Consider the following 21,172-nt stretch of genomic DNA (forward strand, 5'->3'; position numbering starts at 1 on the left):
TCCCCAGAATCTGTACTGCAGAGGCAAACCTGTTGCCCTGGGCAGTGGAAGCTGATCTCTGAGCATGTTTGCTCGCCCATTCCTTTCCTCACACCGCCTTCCCGTGTTTGAGTCACACCCCTGATATAGCAGCATGACAAAGGTAATCATTGGACACCTTCGAAGTGGTTGGTGCCGAGAAAGACTCTAACTTATGGCTGAAGACTGGTTTTGCGGACAGTGCTCCTCCCCAGTGCTTGGTGAGGCACACAGGGCAAGTTTGGAAGATGAGGCCATTCAGGCCAAGAGCAGTTCTGTACCTGATCCATCCTTAAGGTGGTTGATGGTGAATCCAGGACTGGGATCCAGGTTCTCCCACCCTTGGTCCACCGCCGTGGGCAACGGGAGCCGATGGGATTCTTGGCTGTCATTTGGCCAGCGATCTTGAAGAGCTTTGTTGAGTATGAGGGACTGTCCATGTATGTGTGTCAGTTATCCTCACAACACTCTTGCAAGATTATCAGGTCTTCCAAAGCAGTTTCAAAGTCAGTGTCTGAGCTGCTTATGCCCTTTCAAGAATGCTTGCATTAGGAGGTTGAATGGAAGCCAGTCTTGTGTTTCAGCTTTTCTTAACTCCAGCAGTATTGGGAAATCTATAGATATGATTCCCATTTCTGCTGGGTATAACCTCAGGACCCTGGTGAGAAAGGGCTAAATTTTTCAATTATGCTGAGTCTAAGGAACAAACAACTGTATGGAAGATGGAAACTTCCGCCTAATAAACCAAATAATAATGAACTCAGGGACTCTACAATGGGGTGGTGGGATGCAGAATGAATGAGGGAAAGGATTCACTATTGGAAGTATAATACATGAGTAGGTGACATTAAATTTTATAGTCATGTTATATATTCCATTTTATCCTTTCATATACTAAGAAGTGGCAATGTTATCACCTTTTGCCTAGGATTACGGGACAACCGATACAGTACAAATGATCAAATTGCCATTAGAAATCTCCAGTCTGATGTTACAGAGAAGAAATCTGACTTCACCCAGGTAATGCATGTTTCTCACTCCGAGTAGCCAGCAAATGCAGCCAACTCTAAAGCATGATTATTTACAATGTGTTTGCATTTTATTTTGTTTGTCAAAATCTGAATCAATGCATGAGAAAATCTACACACTCAAGACTGAAGCTCGTTACACTAGTCACAGTATCTTTAATTATTCCTTTACAGTCTTCGCCAAACAGTTTGTAAGTTTGAAGTAGCTTAGGAGAGTATGGTTACTGAACTTCAAATTTAAACCAAAATTGATCTTGATCTGTGTGGATAGTAGATGGGTGATAGGTAGGTAGGTATTGTTATGCCCTATAGCATTTTGAAGATGAGGAATAGATAATATGAAATCTAACAAGCTAGTATAGGTGGTTATGATGGTAAAAAGTATCCATGGTCTGAAATAGGGAAGAAAATGAGAGACCATATCATAAAAGGAAATATTTGAGGTTCTGGGGAAAAAAGAACTCTGTACACATGGTTAATATTGCAAGCTGATCCCACAGCAGTCTCTTTCTTTTCTTTGTAATTTTTTTTAATTTTTATTTTTAAAGAAGGTTTCAATTATATAAATGTTACATAAAAAAGAGAGGGAATTCCCATATGCCCCACCGCATCCCCCTCCTAACTGACCGACTCATTTAACCCTGCCCCGCCCTGGGAGGGAGGTTATTATGCCCATTTTACAGGAGAGAAGGCTCAAGCTCCCACAGGTGACGCCCCAGCCTCGTGGCTCGGAAGTGGCAGACCAGGCTACCCAGCCCCAGAGCTTCCGTTCTCAACCATTCCACGGGGCTGGCAGAGAAGAGGCCTCGTTCCAGCTAGAGGAGCTTAGAGGGCTGCCTGGGGCAGTACCGTTTACAAGGCACCCACTGTCTTCCACAAATGTGTATTCTGCTGCCAACTTTTGTAATTCTACGCGAGAGTGGAATTTTAAGAATCGACCTATCATAGCAGATTACAATAGAAAGGTATCTGTAAAATACATTTCCCCCAAACACTTACCTTGGGTATTACTCTATGATTTAATGCTTCATTTAATAAAGCTCAAAATTTCCCTCAGAGACCCCAGGTCTGAAATCCCACAAGATGGAGAAAGGATGCTATTTTGAGTCCTGACATTTAGTCATCAATAGTGAAATCTTTTTCTGGAAGCACCAAGATTGCTTTCCGGAGATGTAAAGATGACTGGTGATAACTAATTTGTTCCCTGGGAGGGGGAGCAGGAACCCTGGGGGCAGGGAGGAGCTGGCAGGAGGACCCAAGGAGCCGAGCATGTCCCTGGACTGGGAGACTCCGGTTAGGGCGCCTGAGCTGCAGGGACAGGGGTGGACCCTGCTGGGGAGGACACTGCTGGGTCCTGGGGTTGCGATTTGGAAGAAGGATAGATGTCTGCTGAAGAGCTTTCCCCCTGATGGTAACATTTAGCTGGCGAATTTCAGCATTCCCCCTACTGATGTCAAATTTAATCCATTTGTCCTTAATTAAGATCTAGACCTTTGGGAACGTGTGGGTGGATTCCTATAGCAGAAAAACACACACACTCATATGTACTCTTTTTTCTCTCTTTATTTTTTTTTTAAATGCTACATTAAAAATATATAAGAGGTCCCCATATACCCCCCACCCCCCTCACCCCACTCCTCCCACATCAACAACCTCTTTCATCGTCGTGGGACATTCACTGCATTTGGTGAATACATTTTGGAGCACTGCTGCACCACATGGATAATGGTTTACATTGTAGTTTACACTCTCCCCCAGTCCACCCAGTGGGCCATGGCAGGACATACAATGTCCAGCATCCGTCCCTGCAGTACTACCCAGGACAACTCCAAGTCCTGAAAATGCCCCCACATCATATCTCTTCTTCCCTCTCCCTACCCTCAGCAGCTACCGTGGCCACTTTCTCCACATCAATGTTACAATTTCTTCCATTACTAATCACAATAGTTCCATAGTAGAATATCAGTAAGTCCACTCTAATCCATATTCTATTCCTCCATCCTGTGGACCCTGAGATGGTTATGTTATTGGACTTACCCCAGCCAGTAACAAGGAGGTGAAGAAGGTCCACCACATGCACTCAATTTTTTTTTGTAATTTTTTCTTCTTTATTTTCTTTTTAATGTTACTTTAAAAAAATATGAGGTCCCCATATACCACCCCCATCCCACTCACCCCACCCCTCCCACATCAACAACCTCTTCCATCATCGCGGCACATCCACTGCACCCGGCGAATACATTCTGGAGCACTGCTGCCCCACATGGACAGTGGTCCACATGCGCTCTTAAACTCACATGCGCGCACTCACACCCACACCCACACCCACACACATACACCTAATCTAATCTAGCTTCATCTGATTTGATCCTACCAGCGGTGTGACTTTCACATTTCTTCTCTCCTCACTTTGAGCTTTTAAAATCTTGTCTGTGTGTGCCTGTCGTGGGGATGCTGTAAGGTGATGAACCACTGCCGAGGGTGCCCCAGCTCCGTCAGAGCCGTCAGTCTCTGGCTGCCCCCCAGAGCCAGCACAGGATTGATCACTTCTCCTTTCACAGTGTGTCAAAGCTGGAGAAACGATAAGCAGGCGCCTCTTCTGCCAAGGGATTATGAAAACGAAGGGTGGAAGAGTTCCATTCATTAAAAACTCAGTTTAAATGTTTCCTGATAACAAAATAATGGCAACTCACTGTAGAAACTTATGAAAACATAGGAATATATAAGTAAGGAAATATGTATAACTATTTTCCTCCTCGTTTTTCCTATGAACTTTTTTACATGAGTATAAGTCTGAAGTGAATCCACGTGTTTATAGCTTTCACTTTTGACATGATGCTCGTCATTCAAATTCTTCTTAGTCTTTACTTTTTAATTTCTGCAAAATATAAGAGGCAGTTGTGCACATTATTATTTACTAACCCATCCCCCCCTTTCAAAAAAGCATTGAGACCTTGCCAGCTTTTCACTGTCTTACAGTACACTGCACTGAACCCTTTGGTTTTTAGTAAATGCGTGGAAAGAGAAAGGTTGCACAGAGAATGAGAAAAGTAGAGATATTTTTCATGTGACTTAAAATCAGCTTGCCCTGTTGCCACATGCCAGAGTGAATTCATGCATTTGAAAACATTTCCTACATTCAGGATAAAATACCACTAGTTTGACAGATTATCTACAGATAAAGATTCTAGATGAACGAAGTGGGGGTCAGCATGTCTGCAGCTAACACGGAGGAAATGCCACACAGTGTAGGGGGTGGAGAGGCAGCCAAAGACTCCATCTGGCAAATATAGTTGTAGCTTGCAAAGTAGCAAGGGAAAAGGAAAGAATAAACTCATGGAGAAAAATACAGATTTCAAAGGTCTAGATTGGAATAGAGGCTTCTCCTTTGGAGAAATAAATTGCTATGGGAATGTAGGCCTCCCCCATCGAAGGGCTCAAGGTCTGATTTCTTTTATCACTCACTGCTTATCTCCTTACTTCAATTTATGAAATGGTACCCGTCTCAATAATATGCCTTAAGGCACAAACAGAAAGTTAAAAACAGGCAATAAAGTGCCCAAAACGATGAAAGCAGTTACCGGCACTGCAAAATCACGTTTGAAACATTTAAAAGAAATCAATATCTTAAAGCAGCCAAGGTGAGAAAGAAAACGTAAAAATATGAGTATTAAATGCGGTGGTCAGGAAGCAGATGGATTCCTACCAAAGCAAGACACAAAATCCACCGATTTATCTGATCTCTCTTCAACCTTGAACATTCTGCTTTAAATATGAGGTTACTTTCTTCTTCCTGTCAATCAAATCATACACCAGTTACTTTTATTTTAGATAAAAGAAATCTTTTTACAAAGATTTTAGTTGACCTATTTTAAAGGACAGAGTGTCAGTCTAAAACAGCTTACTTTGGGGAAGATATTTGATGTAAAAGATATGATTATATTTTAAAGAAAAGTTGCCTTGTTGAAAAAGTAGTAGGTTGAGTTAGGAATATCAAGTAGTCCCTCTCCTTATCTCTTTCTTGGTTTCCCAGACTCGGCACGGCTAGCCACAAAGTGATGTGCTGCAATCTTAGAGCTGGACCTGCTTTTTAATTATACAGTGGATCTCCAGGAGGAAATAGGATTTGAGAAATTGAACGTCCCATGCTAAAGAACTAGCTTTATTGAAGCTCAAAGAGTCCAGTGTTTGCTTTTTAATTTCTCTCCATTTATTGGTTGTGACTTTTGTCAAAATTGAGGCTAAATCCCTGTAAAAAATATACTTGTGTTTAAACTAGAGATCCTTGTCCTGGCTACTGGATTACCTGCTCGACCTTGACGCTGCCCTCCAGGCTGCTAATCCATGAGGCCAGGATTCCCCCCAGGACCGTGCACAGTGCCTGGCACACAGCAGGCACTCCATAAATATTTGTTGAGAGAATAAATAGGTGGTTTGACTATGTTGTGAATAACGGAATTTGCATCTGAAAAAACTATACTAATTCTATATTCGCATCAACACCATTTCAATTTATTGGCTATGTAATGAGTTATTTTCATTTATACAATTCAAATAAACTCAAGACATTCATTATAAATTCCACTGAAAGATATATAAAATCCCCTTATTCCTCCATAAGATTGATTATATCATATAGCCACTGATATCAGCTGAATCACAGAAAAAGTAGTAACAACTTTGATTTTCATATTGTGAGAAGCAGTTTCATGTCCACATTTTTTTTTCTCCATCACCTCCCTGTGAGGTAGAGAGGACAAATCTACTTTTCTTTGCACCTGGGTTGCCATAAGCATTTATCCCCCAAGAACAGTGTCACCTTGACATGTGGAACAATTCCAGAGCTTCAAAAGTAACTTCAAATTCATGCCATTCATTACAGCTCTACCCTCGTAGACCTGGTGAGGTCAAAGCCACAGGCCCACTCGCCAGGCCCAAGATCATGAAGAGATGGCCGATTCTTTACCCCATCCTCCGCAGCCCCCACTTTGGTCCTCCTGCACCCCAGTGCTGCCCCAGGGTGCTCTCCAGCCTGTGTGACTGTGGGCGCCTGGCTGTGGGGCTGCCTCTCGTCCAGGCATGGCCATTACCAAAGTCAGGGTCTTTTTTGTCCTTGTTTTGGGCCAAGAGCGATTCACTAGTTCCTAAAAACACACCCTCTGTTTCTAGCGGCTTTATATCAGGGCCAGAGCTCTGGTGGGATTCTAAGCCTGAGGGCTGAGCTTCCCTCTTGATTTGGGCAGCCTAGAGGACAAGAACGCCTGGAGTCTCCGTAAGCATCATCTCCGTTTTCTCTTGCTCTACAGCTACGGAAATCAAGGTCTTGAGCAAAGTCGGCTAGCCTGTCTGGGAGCCCCAGGTTCAGGGTGGGTCCCAGGTGGTTTGAGTCCTGGCCCAGCACCCTTTCCAACATGTCTGTGCATAAGGCTTTTCTGGGAGCTCACTAACATTACAAGTTCTAGGTCTTGTCCCACAGACTGTGAGTGAACCTTGGTCTGAGGAGGGTGGGGTCCAGAATCTGTATTTTTAACACCTCCTTGTCCAGATGTTTTTCTTTGGAGACTCAAACACTTTTGAGAAACATTGCATTATAAAATAAGGCTAATATTGCACCATTTCCAAGATGGGTATTTGCTTTTCCCTTCACTCAAAGGCGTTCCTCCTGGGTTTGATTATGCACCTCCTTGGGTACGCAGGAACAATTATCATCAGAATTTAATCTAATGAAAGTGGAAGGGATCGGTACCAACCCAAACAGGCAGGTGAGCTTCAGTTTCCTCCTATGAAAACCACAGCCATGAAAAGTGAGGGTGAATGTGTATCGAGGTGGGGAGTGGGGGATACACCTAGGGATTTTTATCTTTAAAATATACTGATGCCTGTGTCCCACCACCAGGAAGTCTGCTGTAATATTTGAAAGATATCTGCAAGCTCCCCAGGTAATTCTAAGGTGCAACCACTGCCCAGGAGGCCCACCCAGAATAGGGTTTCAGGAAGAGCTTGATTTGTAGCAGAAGCTCCCCCAAAGAGGTAAACTCTGAAGGGTGAGTTAGTCAGGCTCAAAGGGAAGGTTGGATTTCCGCATTCTTGGGTCATGCTCTTTCATTGGCCATCTGCTTAGAGAAAGGTATAGCTATAATAACTTGCTTTTAAGAAAATGAAATAAAGGTAGAAATGACTCTCCTATCCTTTGCTGCTTCTTTCTCTGTCTCTCTTTACCTTTTGTGTTTTTTTGTTTTTTGTTTGTTTGTTTGTTTGTTGAGTTAGGCCAGTAATTTATTCAGGTAGGGAGAGAAGAGAAATGGGAGAAAATAACAGAAAATAACAGAGCAGGGATCCCAGGTAGTGAGGAAGGGGATGAAAATGGATGAAGAGGGCTAATTTACAAGCTACATTTTCCCATTATAGATTATAAATCCTCAGGGTTACTTGCGTGGCCAGTGGCAGAGGAAAAAAGGCGAAAGTGGCACAAAGAAGGGAGGGAACAGGTCCAGAGGCAGGAGAGCAGGGCAAGAGAGCACTCAAGCCTCAAGGTTTGCTTTTAAATTGGTAATTATTCCGCCCCTTTGCTAATGAAGGGGAGGGGGTTCCAGCTGTTTGCTGTTTTGATTGATTACCCCACCTATCAATTCCTTAGTGAGGATCCAATGATAAAGTTCCTAGAGAGCATCCAGGACTTTTCCTTGTTTCCAGGAAGAAGTCTTTGTTCTAGGTAACAGAATCCCGGGGGTGGAGTTCCTCCAGCAGACTCTCTTGCCAGGTTCCAGATCCGACTATTAATTCCCTATCTTATTAGCCTGCTTCATTTCCTCCTCAGAGAGTTCTACACCTTTAATCTTAAAGGGGTGCTGAAGCAAGATGATTTTTCTTCTGTAGCTACTTCCTGCTGGTTAGGGGCTTGCAGACCCTGCCTAACAAGGTGCAGAATTCCCTTGCTCCTCTATCTCCACTGGAAGAAGAACAACCCGGCACCTTGAATGAAGTTGGATGAAGTCCCCATCTCATTACCTTTTGAATTTGCAGCTTCTCACACATCTTTCAACAATAACCACGTGTAAGGTGATGGAGATTTGCCATGGAAAACAAGGAAAAATAAATAAACAAGAAAGAAAAGCCGATGACTGTCCCAGGCCTAGCAGTAAGGAATGTTAACGCCCTTGGCTGGGATTGCTTCTTACTGGGCCATGAGGACTTGTAGCATCAAGTGTCTAGCTAAGAGGAAAACACTAAATTGTTTGCGTAAATGAATATTATCCTGCCTTGAAGAAAAGAAAAATGTTCCTGTGCTTGTTTATCACTTCCTAGGAGAAAGCCCAGCCGCTCCCAGCATGCATAGGCCCTTCTTCCCCTCCAAAAAGCACTGCCTTGAGCAGGCCAGCCCATCCCTCCCCCGTCCCCCCGTCCCCTCCCCCGCCAAATCTGTCCATGTCTCTCAAAGTGTGCTCCCCAGAAGCTTTACATCAGAATCACCAGGAATATCTGTTAGAAGGCAGATGCCTGGTGGATCCTCAAAAATTGAAACATAGAATTACCATACGCCCTGGCCAGTCCTCTCCTGGGTCTATACCCAAAATAATTGAAAACACGGACACAAACAGATAGGTGCTCACTGATATTCATAGTGGCACTATTCACCCTAGTGGGAAGGTGGGAGCAAATCAAGTGTCCATCAACAGATGAATGGATAAGCTAATTGCAGCCTATACACACAATGGAATATTATTCAGCTGTAAAAATGAATGAAGTTCTGATACATCCTATGACATGGGTGAACCTGGAAAATTATGCTGAGAGAAAGAAGCAGACAGAAAAGGATAAATATTGTATGATCCCATTTATATGGAATATTTAGAGTAGGCAAATTCTTATAGACAGAATATAGATTCACAGTTACCGGGGGCTTGGAGGTGAGGGGAATGGGGAGTTATGGCTTAATGGGTGCAGTTTCTGTTTAAGTGACTAAAATGTTTTGATGATGAATGGTGATGGTAGCACAACTTTGCCAGTGTAATTCCACTTCAAAATGGTTACAAAGGGAAATTTTAGGTTATACATAACATGTTTTCACAATAAATTTTTTTTAAGTGCAGATGCCTGGGTCCCACCCACAGACCTACTGAAAACAGAATCTCTGGGGCCCTGAGAATCCTGCAACTGTATAATCTTGAGTGATTCTCATGCACTTTGGGGTTTGAGAACTGCTGCTTTAAGCACCAAGCCTGCCTCAGGCTCTCAAGACAAAGATTCTTTGCAAGCAGTGAAAGTTTGGTAGTAGCTGATGTTATTTTGGCTTCTCTACAGTTTCACGCATGTGTTCATTGTAAGCACATATCATAGGGAATGTCAACGTGGGGGCTCAGGACCCTGAGCATTCAGTAAGTCCTGGGGGATTGTGTCTTCTGTGTAGTTTTCTGCGGGGCTTTGCACATAAATAAAATAGATAACAGGAAGACAGAAGAGGCTTATCTCTTGGTCTTGACCTGGTTAGATGCTGTGTTTGAAATCACAGCACAATGCCCTAATTTACTGGTAGGATACACGGTCTGCTGATTGGGAGCATGAAACACCTCAACACCTGACTGCACCTCACGTTTCTGCAGCAGAACGTTGCAATGCCACCAAGCCACACCTGTCTCCGTCCAAACCCTCGGCCTTCTGATAAGTGAAATCACCTGATTATCGTGGTCAGCTTTAGTCTGGGCAATGGAAAAGTATAGGCTTTTGATATTCACTTCCCTGTGAATATCAGGGACCTGTCGTGCCAAGCGGCAGGGAGCAGGTGGATTAGTCTAACCCAGCAAAGGCATAGACTGCATGAGGGAGGTGGGGGTTCCGAGGGGGCTCCCCGGGACCCCCTTTGCTATCGTCATGTGGGAGCCCTGGCTCATTGCCCACATAAATGATGCCCCTCAGTCCCAGCCACCTCCAGAGTTCTGCCTTCACTGTCCTTGCAGGTTGTACCCTGCATCCAGGTGCCACTGGAGGCAATTTATTGAAGTTTGATGATGCCCCATTGACACATACATAATTAAGTAAGCTAAGAACAGATACCCAGCAGAGAACGCTTGTTCACCAGGCACGCTATTTTCTGAGAGTGTGATTTTTCATAAACAGATCTGTTTCCAGCCTCCTTGGATGCTTAGAGATGGCTTCAAGTGCATTAAGAATAAACCTTGGAGGAGAAAGCCCCAGTGTTAGGAACCTAGTTCTGGAGCCTCTTGCATGCCCGTGTTACAGTGGACGGCCCCAATAACTGGAGTCTTTCTTTTCCATTTGCAGGAGACTCTGGCATCGCAAAATACAAAAATGATTTCATCCATCGTCATTTCACAGATGATTGATGAGACAAAATCAAACGAAAACGGGGCCGCGGCACTGAGGCCGCCCACGCTCGCCCAGCCCGCGGCGTGTCCCGTGCACGGATCTTTGGCTGATCACAGCAGAGTCGACGTGAAGAGGGCGTTTGCGCTACTTCCCGGCAGATTAGGGGTGCAGGACTCCGCAGAGTGGCGAGGCCCCGGAACAGAACTGCTGCCCCAGGAGGAGCCCCTGGGCGGCGGTCCCCGCAAAGGGTTTGCTTCCATCACCGTCACGGCCAGGCGCGTGGGACCCCCCACCAGCACCCTGGTGTGGGAGACCGTGGGGGACCCGCTGTGCACCCAGTGCGGGGCAGAGGACGCCCTGCTCAGGGACCCCAACGCCGCGGCCAGTGGTGCCCAGCCGCTCCGGCACCGCCCAGCTTTCATTTGTACGGAATTCTTCAGCAATGGCTCTGTGGTGCGGCTGAAGGTCCCCGAAGCCCCCGCACGGCTGGGTGAGGGACACGAGTACTGGATCACCAACGTGGAGGGGGACAGCGAGGACAGGCTGCCTCCGGGCAGCTCGCGGTCAGCCAAGAGCCCGCTGGTGTTCAGCTCTTGTGTGCACCTCCAAGTCTCCCAGCAGTGTCCAAACGCACGCTACCACCTAGACGGGCCGCCGCCCCCCGGCAGCCCCCCGCCGCGCAGGGCCGCCGTCTCGCGCCACCTGGACTGCAGTGCCCGCGGACCAACAGCAGGTGGAGTCGACGGCGCGGCGCCCGCAGCGCCCCCGCGGGAAAGCCCGCCTCCCCTGGCCCCGCGCTGGCCCCCGGGCTTGCAGGGCGCCTTCTTGCAGCCAGACCCGTCCTTGGAGCGCGCGCCTTTGGGGTGCCACGCGCGCCCGCGGAGCGGCTCTCCTCCGCCGGGGGGTTCCGAATCCGCAGCGGTGGGCCCTGGCCGCGTCTCTGCCCGCAACGGGAAAGGGCCCCTGACCCGCTTCCACACCCGCGGCCAGGCCAGCCAACTGTGCATCCGCGTGCCCGGCTGGAGTTACGGCGCAGGTGAGTGACCGCGGGCGCGCAGGAGCGGGCTCCGGCCGCCCAGGCCCGTGCCCTCGGGCAAGGGGGCACCCAGCCCGCCACGGCGGACGCCAAGTGGGTTTCTTCTCCGCACCGCGTCCCAAGAGACGCTTCTCGGGGCTGCGCGCCCGGCTCTGCTCCACGCTGACGGCGCGCGCTCAGCGCTGGTGGCTGCGTTGGGGCGTTTGGGGCGTTTGGGGCGTTTCTCCTCGAGGGGACTTCTGTAGGCTACAGCACACCTTCCCTCCCGTTTCGGTCCTCAGCAGAGCTCATCGTAACTCGTAGAACACGCAGCCCTGGGTGAAGTGAGTTAGACGGCGCCTGCGCCTTTCCGGAACAGACAGAGAAATGCAAAATGCAGGCCATGTTTTGTCTCTCTGGTGCCAAATATCTGCTTAATTTGGAAGTGTCCCGAATTCCGCACTTTTTAATTTTCAGTCAGAGGGCTGGTATTTATAGTTCAGCCTTAGAAACCTAAAAGATCCATAATGGAGTATGTGTTTTTATAAAATGTAGAAAATACATGCATCTATATGTGTATATAATAGACATAATTGTGTTGTATGTGCAGGCATTCACTCTATCTGTGTATTTGTATACCTATGTGCATGCATGCATGTGTGAATACTTACGCAAGAATGACTATCCCGCTTCCCCCTAGGATGAGAGAAGCCAGGGGGTCTCTGGGCCCAACGGCAGCCGCAACAGCTTTCTGCCCCCGGGGTGTCTTCTGAGGGAGCTTGGCTGGGATTTGTTGCTCTTTCTGCCCTTGCCAGGGCCAGGCCCAGTTCTGGGGGTCAGCAGCCCTGGGAACCCTTTGCCTTTCTGGGGAGAGAGGGGAGAGGAAGCGTGGCCTAAGCCAGAGGCCAGATTTCTTTCCCACACTGCATAAACTTCCAGCTTTCAGCTTTACTTTACGTGAGAGGCTCTGGTTTATGAATTGGTGAGTTTCCACTTGGGAAAAATATTTAAAGATAGTAGTAAAATTGAAAATGCAGCATATACATAATAATTTTACAGCACAACTTTTGTCCATTAAAGCTCTATTAATTAATAAAAATGACTGTAAATCATTTTAAACTATAATGAGTGTGGAAATTTTAAATGATGTAATTAATTTTAACAAGTGTATGTATATTGAATGCTCTGAGAGATTTTTAAAGCAAACTTGACATGGTTTTTAGGCTGATTAAACCCCTGAAATGCCTCTGAGACCTACAGACTTTTGGTAAGAAGGAAAATGCAAGCAAATGTTAGTGTTCCAAAGATGCCCACCCCCCCCAACCCCCCCAGTATTTGAAGGCAGTGTTCAAACCAAAGTCTTCAGCTTCCTTATTGACAGTATCCAACCTGCACTGTTGTGTACTCCTCAAGGTAAAGCACGTCCTTGTTCTCATGCTATGCCTCATGATGTGAAAGAATAATTTGGATTTATATATGTAGTAGTTTTTCACCAAAGGATCTTTAAACATAACAATAGCCAGATCTCAAACATTTGTCTCAGAGGAGAGGAGCAAGAATGGAAAAAGTTCCCCCAAATTATTTTTGGCTCTGGCACAGAGTTTTTTGATTGTGACTTTTTGAAAGGACTCCTCTTGTGATTGATTTTCTTGGGCAAACAGTGGATGCTAATTTTATTTCCCAAGAGCTGATTTCTCTCAGAATAGTGAGCGACCCCAAGGAGCCACAGGGGGAGCCCCTGAGCGGCCTCATCCCCCGTTTGAGAGGAAAGCAATTCCAAGAGGCCGAGTCTTGAACAGCTTTCTGAGAGTAGCTGATCTCTTATTTTCTAGCTTGGTGAACTTGGACAAGCCACATTAACTCTCAGAGCTTATTTACTCATCTGAGTAGACAGAGAAGTAATGGTATTTGGTGTTCTTGAAGATTCCCTTCAAGCTTAAAAATATTTCTGCTCTGTTTGAGCTGGAATCTGTGAGGAAAGAGGATCTGTGTCACCTGGGCCCCTCAGTCACGAAGTCCAGAGCTACAGAACTTTGGACTCCTGGGTTTGGCGCACATGCCTGAGATGTGGACAAACATACATTCTCTCGCCCATTCTCTTTTACCCACTCACACACACAATCACACATATATCCTTGTGCTCACTCATACTCTCTCACTCAGAAACTAATTTGCGATGGAATGTATTTCTTCTCAGATGACAAGAAAGCACTTCACATCTATGCTATAGAAATCTTGCCTGAAATGTATAAGCACAATTCATCATCGACTCTCAGCTACCACAATCTGTCCTAACACGTTCTACAAAACGCTTTAAGGATGAGCTTACTGACCTTCAGTCTTGACAAAGCTTTTCAAAAGCCGTGCTGCAAAGGCCTTCAGACAGTGGCAATGCTCATTAAAACTCGGAGGAACTATTTGTATTTTCCAGTCTGTAAATGGAAGCTTGTCTGAGACATTCTTGACAGCCTCCTGTGGCTACATGTGCTATTAGCAGTCTTTGTACTTCATAGTTACTGAACTTGATTCTTTTCTCTGACGGATCCCAAGATAACCCATGAACAGCATCCTAATAGGCTCTTTTCCCGACATTCAGCCTCTTGATTGGTGCATCCTGGAAGATTCTACAACCGAGTAGAGGCAATTTTAGGAGTTAGCTCTTCGAACAGAAGATCCTACAAATTGTATTCTTGAATGGGTCTCCATAACATACACCCAGAAAGATCACACACATTTCATGTGTGCACTTACTCCATGTCCACTAGGACATAGCATCCCAACAGACTTATGAGTACCTGTTCTTCAGAGGCTGAGGGTTTAGGAATTGGCTTCCTCTTTCCCCATCTCCTCAGTCCCTATATGTTGAATCTTTGTATCTCCTCTATTAATCAGCATCCTGCCAGTACTGTGCTAGGTATGCATTGTACAAATCCCTCAATATATTTTAAGGAGCAACTTCATCATCATTGTTGGCATTGTTGTTATCGTTGTCATCATTATGATTGTCATATCAATAACCACAGCATGTATGGCCCTCCTACGTTCTGAACTTTGGGTTATATCCATTATTTTGAACAATGCAAACCATTTTGTAAAAAGGCTAGTATTGTCCCTAGTTTGTGGAAGAGACAAATGAAGCTTGAAGATGAAATGATTGGCCTAAGTCTTCACGGCTGTTAAGTGCCAGAGCCAAGCATGGCCCAAGGTATTTGTCTCCTGGCCCATTGCTGTGCCCTTCTCCATAACAGCCGCAAGCAGTGCAGTTAGGATGGTGGTGGGCCCAGCACCACTGTCGCTATCAAGGGTGATATTTGAAGACCATCATGGATGTAAGGAGTAATTCCTGTATTTGGAGGTTAGTTATCTTGGTGGAATCTATTAGGAGAGTGAGCTACCCAAATAATTTCTAATAAATTGTAATAAGAATGTCATTTGATGCAGTTAGAATTTCTGGGCTCGGAAATTCTTCCCAGCCTGAAATCCAGCCCTTTGTTGTATGCTATGGAATACGCAATATTGATCTGAATGACTCTGTCCTCACTGGGTGTTGCATGCCTGAAACAATATTGGCTTCAATACATTAACTCTTGCCAAATTCATTTTGCATTTGTGGCCGAGATCTTTACCCATTCCTTAGCCGTCTAGGTAGATGCTCTTGGAGAAGGGACTAATGAGCATGCTGTTTGCCCACATCTATTTGCCCCAAATAGTGATGTTCTATGGTGGATCTTTTATCTTGGAATTCCCCAGCCAGTGCATGGCTTATGGTGGTGTTGATCTGAGAAGACCCCAGTGGAGTTTAAAGACAAGAATGATTTGGGAGGAAGAAATCTCTGCCAGATCACCAGATGTCTACTAGTGTCCCTAGGGCATGAGCTGACACAGTAGAAGTGACTGAGGCTTATTTCTTAGAAAAAGCATTTGCCACTCAAGGAAAAATAAGAGATTATCTGTACACATGTTTGTCTATCTGTGAGGTGCAGGTCTGCATAAGACTCCGCTCCCTCATTTCCATGAGGGCCTTTTCTTAGAGGGGTCAGAACCCATTTGAGGAACCCTTATTTTGTAAATGTGATTTTTCTTTAATAATCTAGAGTTGAGGTTGGCAGACGTTTTCTGTAAGGGGTCAAATAGGAAATGTGTTAGGCTTTGCAGGTCATACAATCACTGTAGCAACTACTCAACTCTGCTGTTGTAGCAAGAAAGCAGCCACAGATGGTGCGTACATAAAGAAGCATGGCTATGTTCCAATAAAACTTTATTTACGTTCCCTGGAAATCAGATGCTGAGCTAAATGGGCAGGTCATTTGTCCGGGAGTGGTAGGAAGGGAAGGAGGCAAGATTGGGCAGAGGGAGAAGTTGCTGGATGATGCAGTCGTCGCAAGGGCCTCAGCCCTCACTTTGGGGAGCTCTGAGTTTGGAATGACCCTTCAGAGTTATTCTAAGTTGGGAAGAGGAGGAACCTGGCCTTTCCACTCCCAGAGAAGGGGATGTGAGCTTGAGTGAGTGCCCTCTTCAGCCAGGCACTTGCTAAAGGGTAGACTGTGAGGGCTGTCTGCCTGCAGCATGCCCAGCAGCTGGGGTAAAAGTGCTTCATTCCCGAAGGGGGATCTAAGTGGCCCATCGCAGTGATCTGCCCTTCAATCTACCCTTCATTCTGCCCTTCAGTCTACTCCTTCCACTCTGTGGCCTCATAAATCTCTAAAACAGGTCAAGGATCTTACTAGACTAGACCTTGGGATGGGGGTGTGGGGCAATAGACCTTAGCACCTGTGAGGTAATGGTGAAGAATTCTACTCTCCCACCCTTGATCCTTGTTCAGTCACTCAACAAATATGGATTGGGCAGTGATCCAGGAGTGGAAGAGTTTGAACCAGGTTGGCAATAGGGAAGGCACTGAGCAGTGGTCACATCCTGGGATAGGCTTTGAAGCTGGAACCGACAGAGTCAGCCAGTGGGTTGGATGGGTTGTTAGCCCTGCAGTAACTGGAAGTACCTACAGTGTGGGTCCCCCCTCCCCAGGTTTCCTGAGGCTGCCTCAACCTGATTGTGCTTCCAGAATTGATGGGAAGCTTTGTTTGCCCATGGCAAACCTTTACTCCTTGACTACACACATTCCTGCTCATGAAAAGTGGGTTGCTGAGGACCGTGTGAGCAAGCCTATGATGATGTTTCCTTACCTTTTGAGAAGCCATAAGAGAAGAACTTGGAAGGAATGCATTTGTTTCTGTGTTTTGTTTTATTAATAACAGCAAGATAAGCCAGGGAATGTTAGAATCAGCTGATAAATTAAGATGGACCCTGGCCTCTAGCATCAGGTGTAGACCAGGGCTTTGTGAAAAATGGCCCAGGAGACAAACCCAGCCTGCGATCTGTCTTTGTAAATAAAGTTTTATTGGAGCACAGCCATGTATATTCATTTATGCATTGTCTGCAGCTGCTTTCTTGCTACCACAGCGGAGTCGAGTAGATGCGACAGAGACTAAATGGCTCACAAGGCCTAAAATGCTTACTATTTGGTCCTTTTTGGAAAAGGTTTCCACCCCTAAGTCCAGAGTAAGCTCATTGGATGAGTTTGGAGATCACTTTTCCGCAAGGACTCTCTGTGTTCATCTGTGGAATGAGAGAACTGGACTAGAATATCTCTGTGTTCTTCTCTGTTCATCTAGTACTTTATCTGCTTTTCAGTCTGTGGTTTCAATGACAACAGCTGCCCAGACAAGCCAGTTTTCAGGTGGACTCTTAGCATGTGTTTAAGGAGAGATGCTGATCCTTGACCTCCAAAACCTGTGGCTTCTCCTCCACCTCCTGAGCCACGAGTACCTTTCTGACTCTCAGGTGCTCTCTTGCTTCCCGTTCCCTAACCGGCGTGGGGTGTGTGGGGAGGGTGGGGGCTTCCAGCTCTCCTCTCGGTTCACACCGACGCCGTCACCACCTTCCTGCATGGCGTGGCTCCCCATTCTGAGACGCACCCCGGTCACGGTGTCCCGTGCAGGAGACAGTGTGGTAGAGAGCCAACATCCCGCAGGGCCCTAGAAAATGTACGTCATGACAGGTTGTGGTAAGGGCTGTGAGGGGAAGTGAGGAGCCACGGAGGGTAACGGGGAGCCCCGTTGTAAACCGTGGGAAGGGCCACAGGGACTTCTCTCAGGGAGGGCTTTGAAGTCCTGTGAGCTGAAGCCCCACTACGCGCCAGCCCCGCTCAGTGCTCCCTGGGTAAATTACCCCGAGGCCTTAGTGGAGGGGCCGGCTGGCATGGCCGCTTGAGCCCGGGAAGGGCCAGGTTAGTGCCGGTGCTGGGGAGGCCAGCGGGAGGGAAACGAGCAGGTGACGGGCGAGGCTGCCGAGGTGGGAGGCGGGGTGCAGGGGTGCAGGCCGGAACGAGGCTTGCCAGTGTAGCGCAGCGCATCGCGGGGTGTAATTTAGGATTTCAGAAGCTCCCCTTGGCTCTTCCGTAAGAGCTTGGGGCACCAGGCCCTTGGAAATGTCTGAGGAGGAAGTGGCGGCCTGGCTGGACGCTGGACGAGGCAGGGGTTGGGTGGCTGAAGGAGCCAGCCCTGAGGGCCGCGGCAGTCGCAGAGGCGGCCGGCACGGAGAGCCGGGGGTGACATCTGCGTTTCGGGTCGGAGTGTCCGGGGGACGTTTTCCATTCGAGTTGGGGAGACCTGCGAAGGGCCAGACTGCAGCGGAGGGCCCAGGCACCGTCGGGCAGGCGGGGGGCAGGCGGTCGGCGGGCCGCCGGGACTCACGCCAGCTGGCTGTTGGGCACCTGCGTCGGGTGCTCACAAGAACGTTTCGGGCTAGAACTGTGGTTTGGGAAATCTTCTTCACACCACGGGTGTTTTATGCCACGGAAGTGTGTGAGAACATCCAGGGGGAGAGAGAGACAAGGGGCGCAGAGGCCTGGGGCGCTGACATTTAGAGGCCTGGCTGGGGCGGGAGCATTTCGACCACAACGCCTCCAGGTGCTGCTCTTACTTACTGGTCTCTTACCGTGTACCAGGTGCTGTTCCAGGTGCTTTACAAGGTATTTTATGATGATTGTAGTAGAATACATAGAACATAGAATTTACCTGTAGTGACAGGTAGTGCATTCATAATATTGTGCAGCCGTCACCACCATCTTCAGGGCATTTTCATCACCTCAAAAGGAAACCCCAGACTCATAAGCAGGCACTCCCCATTCTGTTCCTACCCCCTGGCCACCGCCTCTCTGCGCTCTGTCTCTCTGGATTTCCCTAGTCTGGACATATCATGTAAATGGAATCATATAATATTTGTCCTTCTGTGTCTGGCTTCTTTCACTTGGTGTGATATTTTCAGGGTTCATCCATGTTGTAGTATGTATCATTCATTCTTTTTTTGTGGCCAAGTAATATTCCATTGTGTGGCTATACCATTTTTTGTTTATCCATTGGTTGATGGAGTATGTTATGGGCTTTAATTCATTTACTCCTCCCTAAAAGTTCATGGAGTAGGTATATTATTTATCTCTGTTTTTCAGGTGAAGAAACAGACATACAAAGAGATAAAGTGAATTTTTCCAGAGCTACACAGCTAGTTAGTGGGGGCTCCAGACTTCTTGCCCATGTGATCTAACCATATTTCCATGGTCCCTCTGATGGTGTATCCTGGGCTGATGTCATCAGCCTTCTGCTCAGATTTGTTCCTGCTAATGGTCATCTCACCTCCCAGACCCCAGGCTCAGAAGCTGGAGTGATCTTTGACATCTTCCCTCTCTTTGGTGATGTCAAACAAATTCATCTCCAATTCTCTCCATGTTCATCTCTTTTCCATGCCCACGGCCACTATCCTTGTTCAAGTCTTCATTAGCTGTTTCTTCACAAAATTTCTTTGCGCAAATATATATATCTTCTTAACTGTGAAATATATTATAGGTAACCAAGAATAACAAATGCAGAATAGTAAAAAGCAATTAATGACATAATTGTTAATTTTTTATGTTTTCGTCCATCCTTTCTCCATGCAAATATATACATATTTCTTGTAAAAGTTGAGATCCTCCTAATTTTGTAATTTCCCTCTTGGTCTCCCCTACTTAGTGCTACACCATAAACATTCTCCTGATATTAGCACTTTACAAATATAACTTGGATTGACTATAAAATAATGTTTTTTATGGATCTATCAGAGGCTTTTTAACTCTTCCTTCATTGCTGGTCAATTAAATTTTTACTAATTTTCACTTTGTGGAATAATATCAGTGAGAACATTTGATGTATAAAGCTGTTCTGTGTGCTGGATTATTTCTTTTTGAAAAAATCCTTGAAATGGAATGTCTAAGTCAAAGACCATCTTAAGCCAGAGAGTACCAACCCCTTGCAAGGCTCTTGATGAGCCGGGCCAAATTATGCTCCTGAAGAAACCAAGCCTAGAGCTCCTCCCTCAGGGTGGCGGAGGCCCTTTCCCTACATGCTTGGCCACAGTGAGGTGTCAATTTGCAGATGTTTGCACATCTCAAGATGAAAAATATCACCTTGTTGTGGTTGTAGTTGGCGTTTCCATGACTCCTAGTGAGGGGGAACGTTTTTTCACGGTCCTGTTTCTCACCTTGACCACTGCCCTGCTGCCTGGGTGCCCTCCACCTGCAGAGCTGCCTCTCTCTCCAGCCCTCAGCGCCATGACATCTTGGAGGGAGCTGTGCTCCGTTTTGGTGGGATGTGTCACAGCATCCTTGCCCTCTACCCACTTAGGGCCAATGCTCCCCAGCTCCAGTTGTGACTAACACTGATGTCTCCAGGCATTGCCAAGGGTCCCCCGGGGGACAGAATCACCCCCAGTGAGATCCACTGGGCCACGCTGTGCCCAAATATCCTTCTAGCCCCCTGGGGGTCACGGGTCTCGACTCTCCAGCTCAGCAGGGAGCTACCGAGCTCAGAGCAGAGGCCAGTGAATGTGTGCTGGGAGGAGGACAGCTTGTTCTGATGACCCAACAAAGCCCCATGAGTATGTCAGGGTCCCTTGGTGCATCCCTGGCTTCTAGCGTGTCCTTCCCTCAACCCCCTCTCCCAGTGGCCATGCTCCCAAACCTCTCCGGCGGGGAAAGGATGAAGAGACATGTAAGAGTCATTGCAAGAGGTAGGTTTTGTGAAAATAAAGTAAAAACTATAGACTCCTTGGTTTTAAAATGGAGGGAGAAAAGTCTCAAAATACTGTTTGTCTCCAGGAACTCAGTAAGAATAATCATGTTGGCCGGTAATTGCTTTATTGACCTCCAGGAGGCTAAATTTAATATTAAGAAAGAGAAAACATGAACAATGTCACAAAAATATTTTGAAGATTTGTTTTTATAACTATATTTTTCTTATTTAAAAATGTTATTGTGATATTTTGAAGACTTGATATAAGAAAATGTAAATTGTCTCAAAAAATATTATTGTGATATATATAACATAGTATTTGCTATTTTAGCCATTTTTAATTGTGCCATTCCATGGCATTAATTACATTTACAATGCTGCACAACAATCATTACTATCTTCTTCCAAAACATTTTCCTCACCTCTGTACCCACGTTAAGCAATGATCCCCCTCCCCCCCAAGCACCTGCTTACCTTTAATCTACTTTGTCTCTATGAATTTGCCTATTCTAGATATTCCATGTAATTGACATAATAGAGGTTTTGTCCTTTTTTGTCTGGCGTTTCCCTTAGCATAATGCTTTTCAAGGTTCATCCATGTTGTAGCATGTATCAGGATTTTATTACTTTTTATGGCTGAATGATCTGTTCTTGTATGAATATACCACATTTTGTTTAGCCATTCC

At 46.3% G+C, this 21,172-nt stretch overlaps 1 protein-coding gene across 2 annotated transcripts in view; it reads left to right on the forward strand.

The window, feature by feature from the left end:
* The window catches only part of C6H10orf90 (chromosome 6 C10orf90 homolog), a 230,509-nt gene that overhangs the window by 120,710 nt on the left and 88,627 nt on the right, over window positions 1-21,172 (forward strand). For both annotated transcript variants that reach the window (XM_058298148.1, XM_058298147.2), the window contains exons 3-4: window positions 947-1,038; window positions 10,326-11,406. In XM_058298148.1, the coding sequence (XP_058154131.1) occupies window positions 947-1,038; window positions 10,326-11,406 (1,173 nt within the window). The remainder of the gene's footprint in view (window positions 1-946; window positions 1,039-10,325; window positions 11,407-21,172) is intronic.

Source organism: Dasypus novemcinctus, chromosome 6 (genome assembly GCF_030445035.2).
Source record: "Dasypus novemcinctus isolate mDasNov1 chromosome 6, mDasNov1.1.hap2, whole genome shotgun sequence".
Classification (NCBI taxonomy): Eukaryota; Metazoa; Chordata; class Mammalia; order Cingulata; family Dasypodidae; genus Dasypus; species Dasypus novemcinctus.